Below are 24,560 nucleotides of genomic sequence, written 5' to 3'. Positions count from 1 at the left end.
AAATAATGCCGGCGAGCACAGAAAGCTTTCAGGCCGTGTTCTCAGGCGATTACAGCCTGCTCAGGCTGTGTCTGTGAGAGGACCTTTGAAACCAAATGGCTTAGGAGTCTGTTTATCTGCCCGTTGAGAAACCATAAAAGAGCAAGTCTGTGGCACCCACGAGGGATGGAGATTAGCATTCCGTTTGAGTGGCTGGTGGGAAACGTTTGAAGCCAAGGATCGAGGTTTAAATCCATTTGAGGAACCCCTTCCAAATTCCACTCATTTTACAGTCCACATCTAATCTTAGGGAAGAAGATACCGTGCAAATTATGGCCAGGGCGGTAAAGTGCCAGTGCTTATTTTGCTTAGTCTCCTTCCAAAAATCCACATTGCTCTCATCGCACTGAAGTAGCTCACGTTTCAACACCCTCGTTCTTGTGTTCGAAACCCACCGCATCTCTGAATGGCTAGGACTGGAGCACATATTTATGTCTCAGATGGTGAGCAGACTGTTTGGAGCAGCTGTTTTCATTGCTAACCCTCCTATTTTCATACCAAAAAAGTCCTCTCCCATCTGGAAGAGCACTATTAGTAAAGCTTTTCATTATCAAACCACAGAATACAATGGTTTGTGGGAACTGTGGTTGGAAGAACATCTGTCTGTTAAATACAGTTAAGCTGTTGAGCTTGGGCTCTGTAAAGGAGTTAAAGGAGGGTATATACAAGGTAAACAAATGAAACAATGGTGTGCAGAATGGTTCTCATGAGCACAAACGTCTTCTAGGGCCAATAAATATGGGTAAAAAGAATTTGAGTACAAACCCTAGCATCTCACCACCATTTTACATCACTTAACCAAATTAGTACCAAGCTTTCTGGGAAAGACAGACTATTGTAAAAGTCATAAGAGGTTAGACCAATGATGTTTAACTTAAAAATGCAAGAAAAAGTTGAAGTACTAAAACTGAAATAAAGCTAAATAGAAATATTAAAAAAATAAAAATAACAAAAAGCACATAAAATTACTAAAACTCAAATTAAAATGCAAAAAGGCTAATTTAACAACACACGATAGTGTACAAAGGTCACACTTCAAGGTCCAATTCTTGCTATTAACAAACCATTGACTACGACTTTTGCCTCAAACTCCTAATTTTCTGCTTATTAATAGTTAGTAAGGTAGTTGTTAGGTTTAGGTATTGAGTAGGATTAGGGATGTAGAATATAGTCACGCAAAAAAAAAAGTGCCTTATAATGTGGCTTATAAGCACTAATAAACAGCCAATATGTTAATAATAGGCAGCTAGATAATAGTGAGAATTTTTCCTTATACTAAAATGTTACCTGTATAAATAAAATAACACTGGGCTATCCTCATTACATATGAATGGTATGGAGCTAGATATCTAACTACAGCTACCATAAAATCCATTTAAATATCTTAAGAGTGGGTTTTAAGACCATCAGGCCACAAACAAGAGGTTTGCACTGATTCGAGAACAGATTTAGATAAATATATAATGATTTGCAAGATCAGCATAAGAACGTAATCTCCGGCTGGGTGTGTTTGTTTCTCTGATGCAGAAGTGAGTGGAGGGTTTGGGCAGGAGTGCTGCAGTCTGCATGTTAAGGAGTTGGTGGTCAGCCAAAGGTGCAGTCTGAGTCATGGCTGGAGAGCGGGAGGGGGAGGAGAGAGTCGCAGGGAATTAAAAGCAGAATAAAGCAGCGAAAATGAGGGGAGAGAGCGTGAAATAGAGCCTTTATCCTAAAGGCTTTAGGATAAGTGAAAGTTGTGTTGAAAGAAATAAGTAAACAGGAGGATGGAGGCCGGAGGGCTGTTTTCACAGTATGAACAAATGCATATGCTCACACTCTTCCTGTGACCTCTTCCCTCCTCTCTACAGTATGTCCTGTCACACCCAGGCCTCCTGTGACAGCATAAACATCTCCACGAAAGGTGACCTCCAGAGGCAGAGAGCTGCTTTCAAACATTATAGAAACAGTCTCATGGGCTTTAGGACTTGAAATTGTTGATATAAACCCAGGCTTTCACACAATTCATGGGTTAGTAATTAATCTTGAAAAAGTTTTAAGATTTCACACTCTATATTTGTAAACACCAGATTAACATTCACGTTTGCATATTCATCAGGGTACAAAATGCAAGTATAGCTGCTTTAATACTTGCTAGTTCATCTGTGGAAATTTTGGCGAATCAGCTTGTCCTTTTAAATATTCTGAAATATAGTACAACCATAATACAGTTGCTACTTTATTCCAGTAAACATATTTGTCACCGCTGTTCAACATGACTTTTTTCCCCTCAGGTGCTGAAACTAAATGGTACAAAAAGCTCATGAATATAGCTCATGAATCTATCCATCCATCCATCCATCCTAGGAATCATACAGAGAATTTTAAGCAAATATTGAATAGAGCATAACGAGAATATTTATATTAACCACTCAGCATTTTATTAATTTCCATGACTTTGCGAAGCCTGAAAATCACACTTTTGTATGATGTGCAAACTAAAGAGTGCCTTAAATCAATTTATGTATTTATTTATTTTCTCTTCGTATACAAGAGAACATTTTAACCAAATAAATGTTTTATAAAAGCACATAAGAAACATTTCTATTAACTACAAAATTTTCTGTGATTTTATTCATTTCCATGACCTATCCAGGCCAGGAAATCACACTTTTGAAAAACTGAGCTAGCCAGGCCAGGTTTCCCTTTCAAAATTGCAAGTGAGAAATGCAGCTTTAAACCCAGTGTGAAAAGCCTTTTACTATTTATTTAGTCTTATTTTCAAGGCATCCACATAACCTTTTGTGCACACCAAAACTTTCCACGCCACTCATCACTGCACAGGTGAAAAGAGCTGTGGGTAAATCCTGTCGACACATCTCAGAGAAGCCAGATTAAATATGTTTTAGCCCAGGGCTGGTTGTGATGTGACAGAAAGAGAGAGATGTTGGCCAAGTGTCACTGACACTATATAAGGAATATTCCACAGGCGTTTTGAAACTAAGATGTCAGGCATGTCCATACAGCCGGCACAGAGGAAACCTGGTGAGCATCTCGGAAGTTTTAGGAAGAATCATCTTCGACTCAGGGAAATGAGTCTGACAGCTCCCAGTGAGACCGAGAGAGAGAGAGTGCTACATATAATCTGTGAAGTGGTGCAAATCTCTAACACACCTCACTTATTTACCAGGTAATCTGAACAGTGTAGTTTTTGTTGGTCATGTCATGGAGACAACATTAAAACCAAAGACCATAGAAGCCCCTATTCTTAACTTGATCCTAATCCAAAACAACTCATCTCTTTGCTTATGTCTCAGTCACATTTCATCCCTCATCAGACGCTTATCGTGCTGTACACATCCTCAAGCATGGCACACATTCAAATGAGCAGGATGCTGCGTTAGAGCCCAATCTTCCCTCAAAATCACTTCCTTATTACACACAGCATGAGGCCCATTCATTTACTATGGAAGGGGGCCAGTAACAGCATTATCAAGCTAGCGCGGGTGAAAATGGTCTGTAATCCACGGCACGCCCATCAGATCTTTATCTACCATTCAAATCAGGCGTTGCTCAGACATTGACTTATTTTCATGTCTGGCTAATGATACTGGGGTGAGCTATAAAACAATAACAGTATAGCGATATAAGTTTGTCAACCAGTATACACTTTCTAACGTGGTTATGCTAGCGCTTCCTGTACAGCTTTTCAGATTCAGCTGTAAATAAAGGGATGTGACCACTAAATAATGGCAAGAAATCATGTCTAATTAATTATTCTCAAGCAAGGTCCATGAAAACTCGGAGGTTCATAACTTATCAGGTTACAAATCTGGGTATGATCGAAACAATTCAAGGAGTAGACCATGGTGCTAAATTACAGGATCAGTTTCCAGCAAACTTAGAAAAATGTATTCCTTTAATGGAATATAAGATTCTTTGGTTAAAGCATCTGCCAAAGCATAAATGTAATGCTGCCTTTAATAATGAAATATGCGGGTCAAATTGGGCTGCAAACATATTTGTAAGAGATTTTTTTCTCTATTTGTTCTTTTCAACCCAAGTTATTCATGAATCACTTCTACAGAAAGAGGGAACCAGCCCATGGTGGTGGCGTTGCCAACTCCCAATAAACTATCTATTATGGGAAAAGCTGTTAATCTGGTCTCAGATCAGCAGTGAAGGGCACCTTCTTACCTACACAGAAAGAAACCTGCTGCTTCCAACAGATGGACTGCAGCAAAATGGCCCCTTTGGACAGACTTTTTACAATAAATTTTTTTTTGCTTGTGGAAAAGAAGCTAATGGCATTTTTCTGTTTTAATCTATTAACTCAAAATGGACTCCAATATAATGAGTGAAAACAGTGAAGGGTGTTTTAATAGGAACGGAGCACTTGTGTGCAAAGGAATTCCAACCATTCTCTCACTATGACATTCTTTGGCCGGCTTTATCCTCAGACAATATCAGAGCAAAGCAAACAAAGAACGGAGAGAAACTTGGACAATGAGACATCCAACCACCATACAAAGAGAAAGCAAACGCTTTCATTCTTCAGTGAAAATGGAGGTCAAATCGGCAAAAGAAGTGTTTGTGTGAGCATGTGTGTATATGGGGGTTGGTGATGTACAAACTCGGGACCCATGACCCACAGGAGCCTATTTGTCTAGATCTGCTATCGATCCCAACCCAAGAAGGTTTAGTCTCAGAGGGTGAGTATCTGCCTGTGAGCTGCTTGCATGAGCTCCTGGGGTTTACAGCACTTAAATGGTGAACTGAAGTGTAGCGAAAGGAAAAAGTAAACAGACCCAAGGTCAGGAAGACAGAGACTGTGTAAGAGAAGCGGAAAGAGATGAACGAAGCAATGAAACAGAAGGGAGGGAGGGCCACATCCATAGATTCAGAGAGGCAATGCAGCCAAAATAACATTTGCGGCTGTGGCCATGACAACAAGACTGCAGACTGCTAATCAAAAGTGACTGTGTGGTGTGGAAAATGCAAATGCTTAAAAACATAAAAAAAGAATGTATATTTGGACGTTATTAATGTACTCAGTTAATAGTTCACAGCTGAGTGAACTACAGGAAGGAATAGAAAGTAGGAAAGAGTACAGTAAAAGAAAAGTAGTCACACTAAATTCTATTGTCTCCTGCTTCACTGTTCCACTTCTTCTGACAGGCGCTTCAAAGGACACAGCATTTCCTGTTTAATTGGCCACAGTCAGGACTCTCTAAAGCTTTGCATCAGACTTGAGACACTATTCATCCAGCTATATTCTCTTTCATATTAGGGGTGCACAATATACCGGCACCATATCAATTATCGGCTGATATCGGCAATTAAAAATACATATAATAATAATTTAACTATATTTAAATATTGAATTAAAATAATGTATAAATTTAACTACTTTTAACTATTTAATTCATTTTAGATGTTTATCTTATTAGCCGATATTAAATATTTATCGCCAATATTGGATATTGCGCTTAAGATTACATCTGCAATCTTTTACAAACGATTTGTTTTTACAAATATTTTTACAACAATAAATACATTTGTATAAATGCATTTTTTTTTCACGGTAAAATGGTTTGCTCACTCTCTGATTGGCTGAATGCCTGTTTTAGACTTTTTTTGAAAGAATTTGGATATAATTCTGCATAACAGAAGCTGATCCAAGCTTTACAAGCATTTTCAAGCTGGTGCTTCTTTTCGACAGCTCCGCAAACAGCACTGCATGATGGGAACAAAAAGGCCGCCTGCCATATATGTGGCGATGACCCTAATCATGGCGCATCTGCCATCTGCTACCATGATGTCTCTCATCAGACAGCATGTTACTGCTGAACCAATCATGTCTCTTCTGTGAGAAGATGAAAGCCAATCAATGCACGCTAAATTTGATTACAGAAGCTCAAAGGCTGATAACCTTGGGAATGATGAGATCCTCTTCTGTGAAAAGCAGACTAGCGAGAGACACAGAGGATGGAAAAGAGAAAAATCTAACAAACGTTGTTGGTATCTGGTATAATAGTGAACATTACAAGGAGAGATTTCAGTAGACTCCGGATGAAAATGGAGGTCAGGATGGAAAGGGCAGCGCTGCATGATGAGTGAATCGCACACACATTTTTTTACAACTGCCATAAACTTGTAGCACAAGGACCATGTCACAGCATAAGCTTGTGCAATGAATCCTTAAAGTGCACGAGGAGGGGAATGGCAGAGAATGGAGGTGAGAAAGAGAGAGAGACAGTCAGCCAGAAAGACATGCTGTTTGTAGTTAGTGCTCATCTCAGCGTTCAATAGAACAGGACTCCTCACGTTCTCACGTGAATAAGTGATGAAGATGGTCATGTGCAGGTTTTCTGGATGAACTGAAATGGTGCTGCTGTACAAGCATGTTCAATGAAAACACACCTCCCATGAGAGAGAGAGTGAGAAGACAGAGAATGAGCAGAGGAGAGAGAGGAGACAGCTGCACACCTATGTACATGTCAAGATGGATACCTCAAATATCTGAAAACATTTAGAAAACTTAAGCAAAGCCACCAGACATTACAGAAAATGGTTAAAAAGCCAAGTTGCACGATATTTACCGTGACCAATGTATTATTCAGTCATAATTAGGAAAATTAAGTTATCATCTTTTATACAGATAGTGGAATTAAAGGCAATTTTTTTAACTGATAATTAGTGTTCGACCAATATTGATATTTTATAACCGATACCAATACCAATTATTTGCATGTTTATGTGCCCGATAACAGAATGCAGAACCGATATTTATTTACTGTTATAAAGTAAATAAATGACTGAGTGATGTAATTCCATACTTCACTTTGTTTTTTCCTCCTTTCAGTCATCTTTAAAAAAAGTGTTGAAAATTAGCAGTCTTTCATGTTAAATTTAATCTTTACATTACAACAATAAAAAAACATTTTATTTAAAGCATCAGCAGCAACACTAATATTAACAATAAGCCAAATAAATGTAGAAGGTCTAATGTTTTCAAATGGAGAAAATAAATAAAGGAAAGGAGTCATATCAACTTCATTTTAAACTACAGTTTTAGTAGGTTTATAAGATGTTTAATAGGCTAAAGAGTGAAGAATAATTCACTGCATAATGTTAATTCACTGAATAATATTCTCTGGAATATTGAAATATAACAAACAAAACATCGTATTTTATTGCATTTCTCAACTGGCATGTTATATCAGAATTACTAATAATGGTTTTGTCATTCTAGATTATGAAATGCCTGCTGACAGCGCAGTTTATCTATGCATTTACACAGAACTATATTCAAACTGCGATCGCTCGTGGAGATAATAAATAATTAATTTCCATAGAGTTGTATCTATTTAGATGTTTATTAGCGAAATAATGGTTATATAGTAAATGTTAATACAATTTAGGGTGTTTTAAACAAGTGAATCTTGTTAAAAGTTACATGCTGTGGCCGTGCTGGAGCATTTCCTGAGCATCAACCCGGTGAGTGAACAGCAATATGAAAGCGGCTTCACGAGACTAATGATGAGCATAGACAACAGACAGAGAACTAAATTTAGCATTTTTATTTCCAACATGCACTCATTCATGGCTGTATTATTTAATTAATGCAAAGTTACGTCTTTATTGGGAGAGGACTTGACGGATTATTTTAGCCTACGTGACTCCGACTTCATGAGACGATGAGCATATAGACAACAGAGAGCGAATTAAATTCAGCACTTTTATTTCCAACATGCGCCCATTCATGGCTGCATATTATTTAATTCACGCAAAGTTACGTCTTTATTGGGACAGGACTTATTTTACGTGACTCCGTGAGTTTGTCTCTATTTCTTTGAGCCAAGCTGCATATCAGGCATTTATGTAATACATCTAATTTTTGCATTAATGGCTGTTATGTTAAATAAAGTTTACTAACTACAGTAAATCAAGTACCCGTGCACGCCGTTGTTGTTTTGTTTCCCCTCAGATGCGCTGCAATGGTGATCCTGCACGCAATTCTTAACATATCCACAAGATGGCGGCGTTTATCGGTGAATCCGATATTACAAAACCGATATCCGATTATTGTAAAATGCTTAAATATCGGGAAAAATATCGGTAAATCGATATATCCGTCGATAACAGTGTTAGTATGTAAGTGTGAGCCAAATAGACAGTATTTGATTATTGTGTTTGGCCTCATTTAAAACAGAATCATCTGCTGTAATTAAAATTCTTACAGCCTATATTCAACAGAATAATCTCTTTAATTTGTGAAAATTCATGTATTAAAACATGTATATATTATTTATATATTATCTATATCATTATATATTACTCGATAAGGTCCTTCAAATAAATAAAAAAAAACTCACCTTCCCAGTAACAGCAGACCATACTTTGAGTGTGTTGTCGTCTGAGCCGCTCACTATGCGGTTTCCACAGAACTGGAGACAGGTGATGACATGGTCGTCATGGCCTTTCAACACCTGAAAATAGAGGAAAGCCAAGAGAGAAAAAGGAGTAATTACAAAATGAAAAGTAATGCTAGTGTTTCAGTGATGTGCGAGAATGATGTGATGCTGCTGATGTGGCAAATGACACAGCAGCTTTCAATAACATGACAGAGACAAGCAAGAACCGACAGGTTCATGGTCACCATGGCAACAAATGATTTAGGTAAACCACTGCTGTTGCCAGTTGGTCTGGTGCAGCTGAAGCATGTGTACATGGGTAACTGAAGATTCCTATTTTTTGGCACCTAAATGTGCTTTCAAGAGGACTTTTAAGTAGCTCTTTTCAGGCTGGTGCAGACAATTTCTTAAACATTTCTGTTCCAAGCTTGTGCCCCAGGTGACAGGCTAATGGGTGTCTCTCAAAAGGAATTCCCAATTAGATGGCCAACAAAGACTATAAAAAGCAATATAAATCAGCTTTAAGCACCAATTCTGCCCAAGTGAGTAAAGTGATTTAATATGATGCCTTACAGTAACAAAGAACTAGGAAAATGAAATGTCGAAAAAATTTATTTGATCACAAATACAGTAAAAAAAGTAATACTGTGAAATACTAGAGATTTAAATAATTGCTTCCCTTTCTAATATACTTTTAGATGTAATTTATTTCTGTGATGGCAAAGCTGTATTTTCAGCAGCCATCTTAGACCTCACATAATCAGATATTATTCTAATATTCTGATTTGGTGCTCAAGAAATATTATTATGAATTATGAAAACAGCTGTGCTACTTAATATTTTTGTGGATTATTTTTCATGACTCGTTGATAAATAGAAAGAACAGGATTTATTTTAAACAAAAATCTTTTGCAGCATTACACATCTCTACTGTCACTTTTATACAAAAATATAAAATGGAAGAAAACAATCTCACTGACCCCAAACTATTGAATGGCACTGTACAATCATATATTTATAAAATAAAGATTTGATTGTTTATTTATTTTTTCCCTGGATATTAATGCATACTTCCTGTGATGTATCAACATTTTTGCTATTTGCTGTGCCTTTCAGACTGGGCATCAATATTGGGAATCTCATTTAAAATGGGGTTATATCTTGAGAGGACCACTTTGTAGGACACTATCAGGGAATGTACTGGTGAATTAGGAGTGAGAATAAGAAGTGAACAACACGCTACCTTGGGTGATTTGAGGTCTCCTCTCCTCCAGTTGGTGTCTATTCTGTGTTGTCTAATGTAGGCACTCTTCCAGGGACTGTGTGTGAACCCTGGCTTGATAACCTTCCTTCTCTTTATGTACAAGGGTTCATCAATACCTGCAAAACAGATGTTTTCTATGTTGATGGCACTAATGATTCAGTGCATGATATATAACCATATATTAACAATATACATGTGGTTAAGGGATGAATTTCCAAAGTCACAGAGTTTGTGGAAAGCAGTAAAAATCACCTTCTTCTTTGCATTTTTCCCTCCAGAGCAGGTTGTCCTCTGCTAGAATGCGCCAGTAACGACACGTCTGAGCTGCCTGAAGCAGATCCTTTGGCTCCAGAAATGACAACACGTGTAAGGCCAACTACAACACAAGACAGACAGAGTCAGACATCAGGAGAAGGTGAGGATAGGAAAAAGTAGACTACAACTGGATAATTTAGACCAATTAACCGTATTAATTTAAGGTCTTCACTTGATCACAAGTAGAGTGACAAAGTACATTTTTGTTCTGTTCTCCCATTTTCAAGAGTGCTGCAATTGGCAAAGACCTCAGACAGAGCATGTCCAAACAGTTCCACCATTCCTTATGCAATCTAGCATGAAGGTTGCAGCCTGAGATTCCACAGTGTGTACAGTATTAGCCTAGAGGAGCCTTTTCCATAATCTGCTTCAATCAGGCAGACAGACACACCCTGAATACTGCAATGACACAGAAGAAAAACAACCTGATGGGGAGGAGAGCCAGGAAAGAGGGAGACAAGATCACAGGTGATGGAGAACAAGAAAGGCAAGCTGAAACAGTGACAAGAAGAGAGGATGAAAGGCAGAGAGGGCTGCTGTTAAAGAAAGAAAAATGCAGAGAAAGGGAAGGGGATGGGGAAGTTTCCTCTCTATATTCCTGAATAGCAGCTGAGAGAGTTGTAATAGCTCTCTGAAGAGGTGTAAGAGAGGACATGCCTGTCAAATGAACTCCAGCACTTACTGTAATCTAAAACCACCCTGTCAAATATCAGAGCCATAAAGTGCAAGACTGTGTTCAAATTAAAATGAAGAGAAATGAAAAGGTTATTTTCAAGATCTGGGCTTTAGTAGATTCATAGTGAAATGTACGAGTTTTAGAAAATAAATAAGAATGAAGGTCCATTCCTAAAACTAACCTATAAATTAAATTGTACAAATACATACAAATTAGCAAACAATTTGCCAAAACGAAACAGTCACAAGCTGCCATGAGAGTGTTCAAATATTTTTCAGCAGCCTTGGTTCCAGAAGCATTTTTCTTATTCATTTTCCATTTTTATTTACTAAAGAGATATAAGCCATGAACCAACCAACGAGCTGCAAAGTGAATCACAACATTACAAATTTTGATTTGAAGGGGGGGAAAATGTGAAAAGGTACAAGACTTTAATGAGGTAAAGAACTACAATCCCATGAAGTAGTGTGGATGACAAGCAATTAAAAAAAGATATATAAAAATCTATTTAAAAATGTTAGATTATATATTTAAAAAAACTATCTATTTTACATCAATGGCAAAATATGCATCAATACACAAATGAGCGGGCACTAAAGTGTTCTTTTGGTGTAATTTTATTTTATGCTTTTCATAAATTATTTGTAGAATTATGGGTAATGTAGTTTTTCATCAGGAATTCCACTGTTAGACATGATTATTAAAAAATAAATAAATACATTGATATTATGCAGGTTTAATGGCTTCAACAAAAGCATTCTTTAACAACCTCTTCACTCAGAGTAGGTATGAATTTAGCGGTTTGCAAGTTATCATTAAAAATCAGTTGCACTCTATTGGATACAATTTTTTTCTTAATCTGGACATATCTAATCTGATTGACTATGCAACTTCTATTCAACTTCTACTTTAAACTACTTGTCTAAGTTTGCTATGTTAGTAGCATCTAAAAGTTGAAAGATAATCCGTGTCTTGTTTTCATTAACTTTAATGAAAATAATTTATTTGATGAAGTTTCTGAACCTTAAGATGACTGTGTGAGTGATTTTATATAGAAATTTACCTCTCTGGGCAGGAGCGAGATGAAGTCTCTCTGAAACTGTGGTTCGATCACCTGCATCATGTGTTTCACCTGCGTGGGCTCACAGCTGTCAATCAACTCATCCAGCGCAAGCAGCTTCTCTGGGCCACTCCAGCTCTGTTAACACACATCAGCACATATGTTACCAAGAACACAAATAATGTGCAGATCCAAGAGCCATCCATTTCCATTAAGAGCTTTAGATTTACATTTTAATTAGGACTGCCGATGCTTTTTCGCTGGCTATACAGCAGCAACTTCTGGCATGAGTGTAACCATGAAGGTTCTCGTAAGTCAAATGGATCAGACTTCGTGTCTTGGGGCTGTTGGAAACTTCCCAGGGTTCGTTCTCCTAAAATTAAGCTGCGGTCAACTTCATCCAGTTGAATAAAATGTTTCGCTGATCTCATGGTGCTCAGAACTTAATTCGCTCTCAGTGAGGACGCGCTGCACCGGAGAGATTGTGCCAAAGTCATTCCCCTCTGAAGTGCATCAAATGAGAGAGAAGGATTGCTCAGGGATGTTTATGATGGAAGAGGGATGTACAGAAGAGGACTATGGGGAGGCAAAGCACCCGTAATTTACTGCTGAAATGCTTCAGCTGGGGGAACTCGGCGTTGTTGTCACAGGCTGGTTTTATGTCTATATGTGTTTATGCAAGCATAACTGCCTCTTTTAACAGCTCAAAATAATAAGACAACATTATACAGTTGAGGGAAAATCAGATTGAAATGTTCAATTCTGTCGATTCTTTAATTGAAGCCAACAAATTAAACTAAGCAAAAGACACATACGGGCTTCCCAAACTTAATGAATTTCCATTACTTTTCAAAGACATTGTCATTTGTGATTACTTGATAAGGCTTTTTAAAAAATAATTTAATAGATAATGCACTTATAAAGAGCAAGTTTAATAATAATAATAATAATAATAATAATAATAATAATAAGTATTATTTTATATACACTACCATTCAAAGGTTTGGAAAACATTGTGAAAAATTCTATAAAAAATTATATTTTTAGTCTAATAAATACTGTTCTTCTTTCTATTATTCAAAAAAATTGTTTCTCTATTAATCAAAATATGCATTTTTTTTCATCCCCAAGCAAAACTAGAGACAAAAATAATAATTGTAGACAGTTCCAAGACATTAAGGTTGTTTTTCTTTTCCAAAATCACATATTTAACATTCATTGCCAGAGCTCCATGTATACAAAATGACAAGGTTGCAATCTAGTGCCAGACTTCATCCCTGAATACACAGAACTGCCACTGAGATATATCACCACACAGGCTTCCACTGTAGAATGCAGAAATGAGACATTTAATGTGAATCACGTAAGCGATAGTGAAGCTGCTGACTCATAGGGATGCGCGGTGTCATTTGCACCTCCTGAAATAAGCCTTACAATAACTCAGGACAGAAATAAGCAACTCAACAAGTACTGACTGAGCAAACAAGCAAAACTGGCATAATGGTGTAGACAGACCACTACTGAAAGGATGTTGTACCTGACTGTTGATTCTGTCTGAGACAGCATCTCACAACTCACCTTTGACGTCATAAAGGATTACGTGCACACTTTTATTAAAGGATCTTTTGAGTAAATGGAAATCTAGCATAACACTCAAAATTAATTCGGAAGATGCAAGAACATATCTTGGGCGAAACTTTACTCATTAGGTGAAAGCTTCTTCATCCTTTCAGTCAACACAGGTATCTGTGATTTCATGCCAGAGCAGTTTCGTTAAGCCCGAGGACTGATCAAGCCTGTAATTATCTGCAAGGCAGAGCAAACACCGACTGTGGAGGTGGAGCCTCTGCTTTCTGTTGAGGCTTGAATTGTTATTCTAGTAAGAGGGATATGACATGATGATATGAAGATCTAAACAGTTCCAAACTTGTGGCATAATGGCCACATGTGTTCAAATATCAAGTATAGATTCAGTCAGATGATGATCTAAGTAACAAAAGTATTTAATACATTAAAACCAGACTACAGCAAAAGTTATGGTCCTCAGCAGAAGTTCTGCACATAACGAGGAATGAGGAAACAATAAGTAAAGGAAACAAATATATGCACAATATATGTGATTTAAATTCTATATTAATGCTTGGTGAACTTTATATAATGTTCACTGATAACCATAAACAGGCTACAGTTAGGCTAAGTTAAGTTAATTTAACCATGAAGTTAATCTGTTAAATTAATAAATTAATCTGGAAAGCCTGGTAACAAACGGAATCAAATAGTTTGGTTGAACTCACCTGAAAGGTGCGGAGCCACTCCTGCAGGCCTGTAGGGGGCTGGATGGATGTGATACGTCGTCTCTGCTGACCCTGCCCATTGACTGCTCGAATGTCCCTAAACGTGGTGGGGGTGGCTGGATACGGCAGTCCTGTGGGACTGTTCGGTGAGGGTAAGGGAGAGAAGGATGAGAACAGAGCAAAACTAATTAGACATCAAGAGTGGGAAAGAGACAAAATAAGATTTAAAACACATTGAATGAAACCATTTGTAGCAAAAATATTCTAAGGGCATTCTGGTGAGACATCTCTGACAGGAGACATCTGTATTGTGGTAATTCAAGAATATGGTGCAAGCCTGTCGTTTACGGAAGATTTCAAAACAAAATGGTTCTGTGGATGAAGCTACTATGGAAATCTGAGGCTTTATTTCAGAATAGCTTGAGAATTACAGCCAAAACCAAAGTGGTGAGTTAGACTGAATCTGTGCCAGATGAGCACTACAGTCCACTCGAGCCGCTGTTGTGGTCCAACATTAGACAACATGACCATTTACTTCAGCCTCAGAACTCAATCAGGCAGCATGATTTTATTCAGCCACCTGCTCTAAACCGATTAATTCAGATGTTTATCTTCATCTTTGTTTCATTCATGGAAACCCTTTTCTGTTTACTTTTTACACTTTTTTTTAGAGTCCATCTAAAACATGCTCAAAAGCATTTAATGTTTGCAAACTATTAAGAACTGAAGCACATTTCCTTTTCCACTTGTGGTGAGAAAGGGACACAGAGAGTTGTCCCATGTCAGCAGTCCTTACAGCACTTCTGTGTCTCTGGGGCCATACACTAACACCAAAAAGACGATTCAGCACTGTTTCCTTGCATTCTGCTTATCTACGGATACCTTCTCCGGTGCAAGAAATGCTCAGATGAGAAGGAGAGAGGGAAGAGTGCAGGCGAGCACGTAGTGAGGTCCATTTCATAATGGATTCATATTTAATGGGATTTGAGACCAAGATGCTTCAATTACCCAGCGCGCAACTGCTGCCTGGTTGGTCGTGTACTGTTCTAATATGAACCATGAGAACACCTGAGTCTTGAGAATAAGGCATGAATACTCGTCAGAGCTGACTGCTGAGCTTGGGTTTGAGTTCATGTTTAAGGGGTTTCAGAGTGACTGTGTAATTTCTAAACTATTAGCAGGTCCAAAATAAGCTAGATTTGCACTTCCTGATGTATATAGTACTTCTTGCAAGGTAGCAAAAGAAAATATGATCATAATTCTGTATGCAAGTAAGTGTTAAAAATGTTTCCTCAATTTGTGAATTTAATTTAGGTGAAGTAAAAATGTATGAATAAAGCTACGTTTTTATCCCATGCGTTCTAAAGGACAGCATTATAATTTCCGTGGAAATTTGCGCAAAACTAGGAATACTTGTGGTTAAGAGCATGCAGACAAAAAAATCTGACGGACTTTGTGCTTGTTAGAGATCGAAGTGGGGGTGGGGATTAAAGCCAGACATCTGAGCAAATTATTTAGGTCACATGACATTTTTGATGCAGGAATTTATGTAAAATGTGTTTTTGATAGTTTATGTTCATGTGTTACTTTTTTCATAATTTCTCCCACCTTACTTTTTATTAGCATTTTAGCGTTTCCATCCAGCATTTTTTGTGGTATCTTAAAAAATTGTGGATGGAAACCAGGCTAATGGGGGATTATCAAACATTAAAATAAATATACACTACTCTTGCAAAGTTTGGGATCAATAACATTTTTTAATGTTGTGCTCAACAAGGCTGTATTTATTTGATCAAAAATGCACTCAAAAACAATAATACTGTGAAATATTATTACAATTCAACAATTTACTATTTTAACATATTTAAAGAAAATAATTTATTCATGTGATGTAACAGCTGAAGCAGCCATTACATATTGCTGATTTGGTGCAATATATTAAATACTGGAAAAATGTTGTGCTACTTGTTTTTATAGAAATCGTTACACATTTTTTCCCCCTGTAACTTTTCTGTGATTTTTCTTTTTTCAAAAGAACTTGTAATCAATTTAATTCATCCTGGTATTTCTTTTTTTTTTTTTAATTACACTACATTTAATTTAATTAAAATCTTAAATCTTCAATTTTATTTAATAAATAAAATATTTTTTTAATAAATACATTTAAAAAATAATAAAAATTACATTTAATTTAATTAAAATCTTCAATTTTATTTAATAAATAAAATAATTTTGTAATAAACTAATGAATTAAAAATAATAAAAAATAATCCATAAAGAGGGATATATCTCATACAACTCTGTTACTGTTCTAAAAGGTAGATGTGACCAATAAAATTTAATGCAACATAGGCTAAAACATTTTGCTGGTTTCAGGTAAGGTGGCAAAAGATTTACCTTGGACAGGGCTTTTTTCCTGAAGGGAAAGGTCGAACCTCGGGGCCATGGTCCAACTTCCTCTTCATCTGCAACAAAGAGCATGGAGAGTGCTGGTTAGTTTGGGTTCACAGAGGACAAAACAATAATGACAGCACAAACAACCAGCAAAGCAAGTTGACAGTAATGAGAGGGTGGATGTCCAAGAAATATTTCTAAAACATTCCTCAACCCGTTTCAAACCACATGCTACTGATCCACCTGTGTTCTTTCCTGTGTTAAGAGGTGACTGAGCGAGTGGGTATTGTACTAGAGTGTGTGTTGGGTATTGTGCTAGCTCTCTCACCACCAAATGTAGGCCAAAGGAAGGAAGGTCATGTCCACTTTATAGTGACATGGCACAGAAAAGAAAGTCTGACAGCTGATGCTAACGCTTGTCATATGAGTCTTCAAAGAGGTGTATGTGGTAAACACACACCCCTCATAGGAGTTGGAAAGGGGAGCACATACACACAGACACACATCTGTGTGGGCATGACAGGCACTGTGCTTTCACAACAGTCTAAATGTATATGGGCATAAAGGAGAAAAAAGAGCCACCCTCCTATGCTTCACTGTCTCTTTCTATGTCACCCACCCCCCAAACACAGGCTGAAATGGCCCTGGTATTGCTGCATAGTTGGTGCCTGGCTACGGAGCATCTACTCTGGAAAAACAAGGGTTCAGTGTCCTCAACACAATGAGGTCCTAAAGCACATTTGAATAAAACTATTTTAGCAGGGTACAGGGCTGCCAGTGAATCTGTGTAGTTCACTTTCAGGAGGAGCTCAGTGATAGACTCAGAGTTATAAATTATTGTGCCCTGCCAAGGGTTTGTGAGTCATTAAGTATGTAAGCACAAATTAAGAGTGATGAGTAAAGACTTTCACTACTGAATTAAGTCCATACCGTTTACAATGCAGTAATGCATCATGATAATTAACAGGTCTGAAATGATATTCAAATTACGATGGCATTGTGCTTGTAAGGAACATTCAGTACTTACAGTTATTAGTACTATATAATAGTAACTATTTAAAAAACATGTCATATCAAAAAGTCTCTAAAAATAGTAAAGACTAAAAAAAAAAAAAATAATAATAAAAAAAAGGGTATACTGAATAAACAGCCAGAATACAGTGTTTAAAGAGTACATCTGCGGTAAAAGAACATTATTATGCTACAAACATAATTTATATTGATATATTTATTTATATTTAATACATATATATGTTCTGCAATATTGCATTACATTGATAAGAAGTGTCAGTAAAGACTTTTATATTGTTACCAAAAAAAAAACTAAATGTGAAATGCTTTTCTTTTGAAACATTTTGCTTTCAAAAAAAGCTTTCAACATTGATGACAATAAAGACTGCTGAAAATTCAGCTTTGCCATTACAATAAAAAAAATCACATTAAGAAACATGAAAGACATGTTACTTTAAATTGTAATATTTCAGAACATTACTTTTTTTTTTACTGTATTTTGATCACATAAATGCAGACTTTGAGTATTAAAGACTGTTTTTATTTATGCCATTTATCAATTATTAGACATGACAAAAATAATCACTGATGTATCACTATCAGTGACAATTTTAATATTAATGCATTCCTAGTTTTTCTTAAAGCATTCATGACATTTCATGGAATTATGCATGTAAACGTGTTCACGGTTGACCTTTTTGTGGTCAATTTAGAGTTTTGTGCTACAGTAAAAATTACATTCATTGGTCTTGGTATTCAAATGAAACCAATAAAACACTTGCATGATCACATTTGCAGCAATTGATCTAATGTCAGAGGAGCCAGGTGTTTGATACACTTGAGTGAGGTCGAGCTGAAAGGCGTGTCTGATAATGAAGCTCGGTATGGATTTCTGAAGGGACCACACTCTGAGAATCACAGTAAATGAGGGCCGGAGAGAGAAAAAAAACAGCCAAACCCCCCCCCCCAGATTAAGTACAACAGAAACGTCCATAAATTGTGGAAATAAGACCAAATCTAATTAAATCACAAAAATAATTTGATTCAATGTATACAGTCTAGTCTTTTTCAGAACATAGTTCCATTTATTTATTAACCCCCTCCAAATCAAGTTTGTTTTTCAGGCCAACTTGGCAAGGATCAGTTTAGACTGAACAGCAGCTGCAAAGGTAGTCCAACAGATAGGACAGGCAGGGTGTGTGTAAATACGTATGAATGAAGATAAGATAGTAAAAAGATGGCATGACACTGAAGACGCATGAAAGTGTATGCCTGTAGCTGTGTGTGTTCAAGAGCATTGAGACTCTCACATTACTCCGCAAGAATGTGCAACAAAACTATGCCACACGTGCTAATCACTGCTAATAGCTAAGCCTGTCTAGCCTACTTGGTAAAAAGCACAACACAAAATAGCGTGAACTAAGTAAAAGCATTCATTTGCTTAGTTATACATTCATTTCACTGAGTTGATTAGACTGTCGCTTCTCTCTTGGGTTCACAGCGAGAGCCATCTGATTTTAGATGAGTCACTGTGTAATCATTCTCCATGTCTGACACCACAGTGCAGAAATGGCTTGGTCTGTGGTTAACAGGAATGCCTGTGCTCATGTAAACCGGTGCAGTCTTGGCAAATAACCTGTTTTAGTGAATAAATCCGGTGATCTATGAATGAATAACCTTGCTATGGATTTCAGAAGCTTCTTAGATTGGTAATGACTACATATTTAGATATGCAAGAGTGCTGTGCTTCACAAATACAACCCAGTCAAATACAAATACAGGAGCCATGAATTGCTAGAAGTCAAAACTTGAGTATCATGAAGGTTAGGGATAAAATCACATGATCCATCCTCACATTTTGTCCATCTAAGAACATCAAACATCCTTAACGAGCTTCGTTTTTATAAGCAAACAATTAACGAGATTGCCTGGAGCATCCGTCAACATCACTGCACTTCACTCGATGCTGTTCTGATCAGAGGACACCCTGAAAACTGCAGTGACTGCGAGCTTCTGATAAGCTCTCCGCTTTAAAAGCTCATTTCACTCAAATTTACAAATTCATAACGTGTGAGTTTTCGGGACAGATGTGGCTCTGTTTCCTCCGTCAAATGCAATGACACAGTAACCCAATCATTGTGGACTGATGCCGCCAGGCAGTGGAGAATATACACACCCTTCAACAGGCAGCACAGAAACTGAGGCTTTACCACACTGACACGACTCAAAATAATTACAAAATCATTCACATAGCACAACACTGAAGCTATAGGACATTCGTGACTGTACGTTCCACATTAACATGACCACAATAACAGTGAGAGTCCAGATACTGTTTCTGCTCTATACCAGCCTACATGACTGCAAAGCACAAATTAATATTACCAACAGGTTTACTTCGAATGGTGCAGTAAAATGAGTACCAAATACGATAGCATACTCATTTGAACTATAAAATAAGAGTCAAGCAGTTAACTCTTATAAGATCAAATAAATCATCTATACAAGTACACAAGACTAGGATGGATGCGGTGATGGTGAGATGCATGGGGATGGATAGATATGCACGATGTAGGGATCGCAGGTGCAGTGTGTGTGTGTGTGTGTGTGTGTGTGTGTGTGTGTGTGTGTGTGTGTGTGTAAGGATGGGCAGATGGTAGAGAAATAGTGATGGAGCCTCTGTTCTCCAAACCCATTCCATATTTAAGCGCATCACATCCTTTTCTACATATGAGGTTCTTGTCAAGAAGACTCAAAGTAGGTTCACGTGAATGAATATCGCGAAAGCTGATTCTCTGTCAGCTGGAGATTTTTCCGCAGTGGCCGTATATAAGAACAGTCGCATATTTCACCGACGCACCCTTAAAGACGAGCACCGAGGTCGTGTACGGCGGTGTGTGTGTGTGTGTGTGTGTGTGTGTGTGTGTGTGTGTGTGTGTGTGTGTAAGGATGGGCAGATGGTAGAGAAATAGTGATGGAGCCTCTGTTCTCCAAACCCATTCCATATTTAAGCGCATCACATCCTTTTCTACATATGAGGTTCTTGTCAAGAAGACTCAAAGTAGGTTCACGTGAATGAATATCGCGAAAGCTGATTCTCTGTCAGCTGGAGATTTTTCCGCAGTGGCCGTATATAAGAACAGTCGCATATTTCACCGACGCACCCTTAAAGACGAGCACCGAGGTCGTGTACGCGTTCAGAGCGCGACGCGACAAACTCGAACGCTGGCATAATAATCAACCAAGATGTGTACATTACACTCGCGCGCATCGTATTTGAATATTACACATCGCGCTGTGCGAACCGACATCGCAGGCTCGCAGTGTACGCCGCTTCTTTAATTCATAATGGGAGCGTTCCTGTCGCGTCGCGTCGCGTCAGGGCTGATGGGGTATTAAAGCGAGCCCTCCGAGAGAAGGCGGATGGCCGTATGAATATAAAAGCCGCAGTGCACCCAACACGAATAACGGCGTGTACTCACTTTATAGAAGATCATCTTTAAAGTGCCGTAGAAACCCATGGTGATGACGATAATCCGGCTGTGATTCACTGAGAGTCGATGAAGAATTTATGGAAATATATCTGCGTGATAAGGGCTCTATTAATCCCGGATAGATCCGACAGGGACATACTCATCCACAGACGGATGCATATGAAGCCGAACGGAAGAAACCAACGACTCGCCCCGTCTGTCTCATTGACCGTCCTCTGAGCGGACTGACTGAGCGAACAGAAGGAGAGAGAGAGAGAGAGAGAGAGAGAGAGAACGAGACCCTGCCCTCTTCAGAGCCTCCCCTCTTCCTGACACCCAGCACAAAAACCTGGACTTTCTATTTCTTTCTATTAGTAGGGACTGGAGTCATATAATATTATTTTAAATGATGTTTCTCCATAGTAAAGCACTCAAGATTTTATGAAATATATCTAGAAATCTTTTGAAACCATATACATACCACACACACACACACACACACACACACACACACACACACACACACACACACACATATACATATATATATATATATTGAAGTGAAAGATCACTTTGAATGGGTTTATTGGCAACTGTATATTATTCCATGTTGCAATGCTGCTTCTGAAATACACAGACATGAAATTAATTCATTGCATGAAAAGACAAGAGATTTAGAAGAGACTAGAGTTTTGAAGGGAGAAAAAAATCTCAGCTTTGAGTCTCGATGAACATGGTGTTTATTTTGTAATAATGACTGGCTGATTGTACACTATCCTGCTTATTACACGGCTGCTTAAATAAATGGACATAAAATATTGATTTGAGTTTAAATTAATTTATTAGCTTACTTGTAGAGACAGCGGCGAGACAGAACACAAGCACTGCCATGTAGGAAACAGATTTCCAATTGAGCAGGTCAGTTACACAGCATTGTCCTAGACAGCTGTCATTATTCAGAACATTTGACCTCTGAATTCTGCGACCGACAAATCGGATTCAAGTATTCCAGGGAGCCATGCAATAATTGTGTTACATTATTAACAAAAACAAAAATGGACAGAAATGAATTGCTGACTCTCATGGGGATTCACTGGGAGCACACACAGGGATCAGATGACAGGTTTTCTGCAGATGAGGAAGTGAATGGTGCAGCTCAGTGAACAGAGATGTGCATGCAGCCAGAGGACGAAAGTGGAAGAGTCTGAGATTATATTCAACCGAAACCGGGTGGTGCACGCCTTCCACTTGTTGCGGTTCCTGAGCCCGCCCCATAGCTGCTGAAGACGATTGCCGGCCCCTCCCCGTGTTATTTCCATCAGACTGAGCAGGTGGTATTTGCCACTCGGGGTGGTTTTTTGTGTGGACTGCATGATTAAAGATCGCCCAAGCATAGACAGACATACAAGGGTTGTGTAAAAAAGAATTAATATATTTAAAGTAATATATATATATATATATATATATATATATATATACTGAAATACACAGAGGTGTGCCATTTAGTTAGCAGTGGAGTAAAACCACAACCAGAACAAATAAGCCATGCAATTACACTGAAATAACTGTTGAAAACAAGCAGCAAACTAGTGAAGAAATGTCTGTAACACTTTACAATACCATTCCACTACTAGTTACTATTCCACTATTAGTTACTAACAATGAAAAATAACTCTATAGCATTTATTATTCTTAGTTAATGTTAATTTCAGCATTTACCAATACATTATTAAAGTCAAAAGTGGTATCTGTTCATATTTAATGGACCTGAGGTAACATGAACTAACAATGACTGGCAGGATTTTAATTAGCTAACATTAACAAAGATTAATACTGTAACCAATGTATTGCTCATGAACTATAACTATAAGCAACATTAACTAATGGGAACTTGCTGCAGTGTTACCAACAATTCTGTTAGCCTACTAACACCAAGTGACAAAAAAGGTTCCCTACAAATCAGATACATGCCAGTGGGGCTCTCGTTTACTCACAAGATTTCATGATCATTTTGAAAAAATCCCACTAAAGATAAAGGAGGTCACATAAGGAGGTGACTGCTCGTCATCTGTGTTGTTCCTGTGACTCACGGAACAAGTCGAGACATGTCCCACAGACACCTCAGTGATGTCTATACTGAACCACCCTGACTGCCTTTTAAGAAAAGGGGGTCATGACACGTTAAATTGTGTCCTTTAACACTCATAACTATACTTTCATAACACAAATTCAGATTTGACTTAGTTTAATAGCATATAACTTGTTTCAAATGTATTAAAGGGTTACTCCACCCCAAAATTAAAATTTTGTCATTAATTACTCACCCTCATGTCGTTCTAAACCCGTAAGACCTCCGTTCATCTTCAGAACACAAATGAAGATAGTTTTGATGAATTCTTAGAGCTCTCTGATCCTCCCATAGACAGCAAGGGTACTACCACGATCAACGTCCAGAAACGTAGCAAGGAGATCGGTAAATTAATCCATGTGACATCAGGGGTTCAACCATAATTTTACGAAGCCATGAGAATACTTTTTGTACGCAAATAAAACAAAAATAACGACTTTATTCAACCATTCGTCTCCTCCGCGTCACCCTAGCACCATTTTGTAGAGTATCCACTGAACATAAACAGCGTATGCTGTTCTGTCAACCGCACCATGTGGATATGTTGTTTTCGTTCAAATCAAAGCACAAATAAACGTAGAAAACATATCCGATTTGTTGAATAAAGTCGCTATTTTTTGTTTTCTTTGCGTACAAAAAGTATTCTCCTAGCTTCGTAAAATTACAGTTGAACCACTGATGTCACATGGATTTTTTTACCATCTCCTTGCTACGTTTCTGGACGTTGATCATGTTACTTACATTGCTGTTTATGGGAGGGTCAGAGAGCTCTCAGAATGCATTAAAAATATCTTAATTTGTGTTCTGAAGATGAACGGAGGCCTTAGGGTTTTGGAATAATTAATGACAGAATTTTCATTTTGGGTTGGAGTAACCCTTTAAGTACGACTGAAGTTACTTTCCTGATGTACTATAATTATGTCCAATTTTTTTGCAAACAAATTACTAATTGACAAAGTCTAATGACTAATCATCCTACACAATGCAGTTTCAGTAAAAGTCAACCAATTTAAAACTCATTAGACAAAAGACAGATCCATTGCGTCAGACAAACTGAGAACAAACAGTCACTGAAGCTTTACAGCACACAAACACCCCAAGTTTCTGTGCCATGGCTTTTGTTCAGAGGTAACAAGCCATGCCATCCATCTATAAACACAGAACAGCCATGATCAACCAGACAGAAGTTGCCATGCTTCAAACCAAACCATTTTGTTACACTTTACCAAAATGAGTTTAGATCAAACAAACCGGCAAGTGTGATAAAGCCAGACTAAACAAACCTCAAGGGATTGTGGTTGGTGTTACAATGCACATTAAAGCCTAATCAAGGCAAATGAAAAGTGGGAATGTATCAATGAAGTGTTAGCAAATGTGATCGCTGCCATTTGCCTGACATTTATTAGAAAGGAAACAGAACAGGATTAATAGGGTATCTACTTGTGAAACAATCAGCATGGCATCAAACACCTCCTATTGACCACCAGAGGCTAGGTGTAATAACAAACAACAT

At 37.7% G+C, this 24,560-nt stretch overlaps 1 protein-coding gene across 4 annotated transcripts in view; it reads right to left on the bottom strand.

Annotated features, from left to right (window-relative positions):
* fbxw7 (F-box and WD repeat domain containing 7) overlaps nt 1–24,560 on the bottom strand; it is a 204,788-nt gene that overhangs the window by 7,749 nt on the left and 172,479 nt on the right. For 3 of the 4 annotated variants that reach the window (XM_016292573.1, XM_016292576.1, XM_016292577.1), the window contains 6 exons: nt 16,439–16,506; nt 14,042–14,180; nt 11,751–11,885; nt 9,949–10,072; nt 9,676–9,812; nt 8,394–8,507 (listed from right to left, as the gene is read on the bottom strand). In XM_016292573.1, coding sequence (XP_016148059.1) covers nt 8,394–8,507; nt 9,676–9,812; nt 9,949–10,072; nt 11,751–11,885; nt 14,042–14,180; nt 16,439–16,506 — 717 coding nt within the window. Of the gene's footprint in view, nt 1–8,393; nt 8,508–9,675; nt 9,813–9,948; nt 10,073–11,750; nt 11,886–14,041; nt 14,181–16,438; nt 16,507–20,928; nt 21,186–24,560 lie in introns of those variants that run through there. The other variant, XM_016292578.1, reaches the window with a different exon arrangement.

Source organism: Sinocyclocheilus grahami, unplaced genomic scaffold (genome assembly GCF_001515645.1).
Source record: "Sinocyclocheilus grahami isolate Dianchi unplaced genomic scaffold, SAMN03320097.WGS_v1.1 scaffold288.1, whole genome shotgun sequence".
Classification (NCBI taxonomy): Eukaryota; Metazoa; Chordata; class Actinopteri; order Cypriniformes; family Cyprinidae; genus Sinocyclocheilus; species Sinocyclocheilus grahami.
Note: the sequence above shows the minus strand (reverse complement) of the source record. Positions and strands in the feature narration are given on the sequence as shown.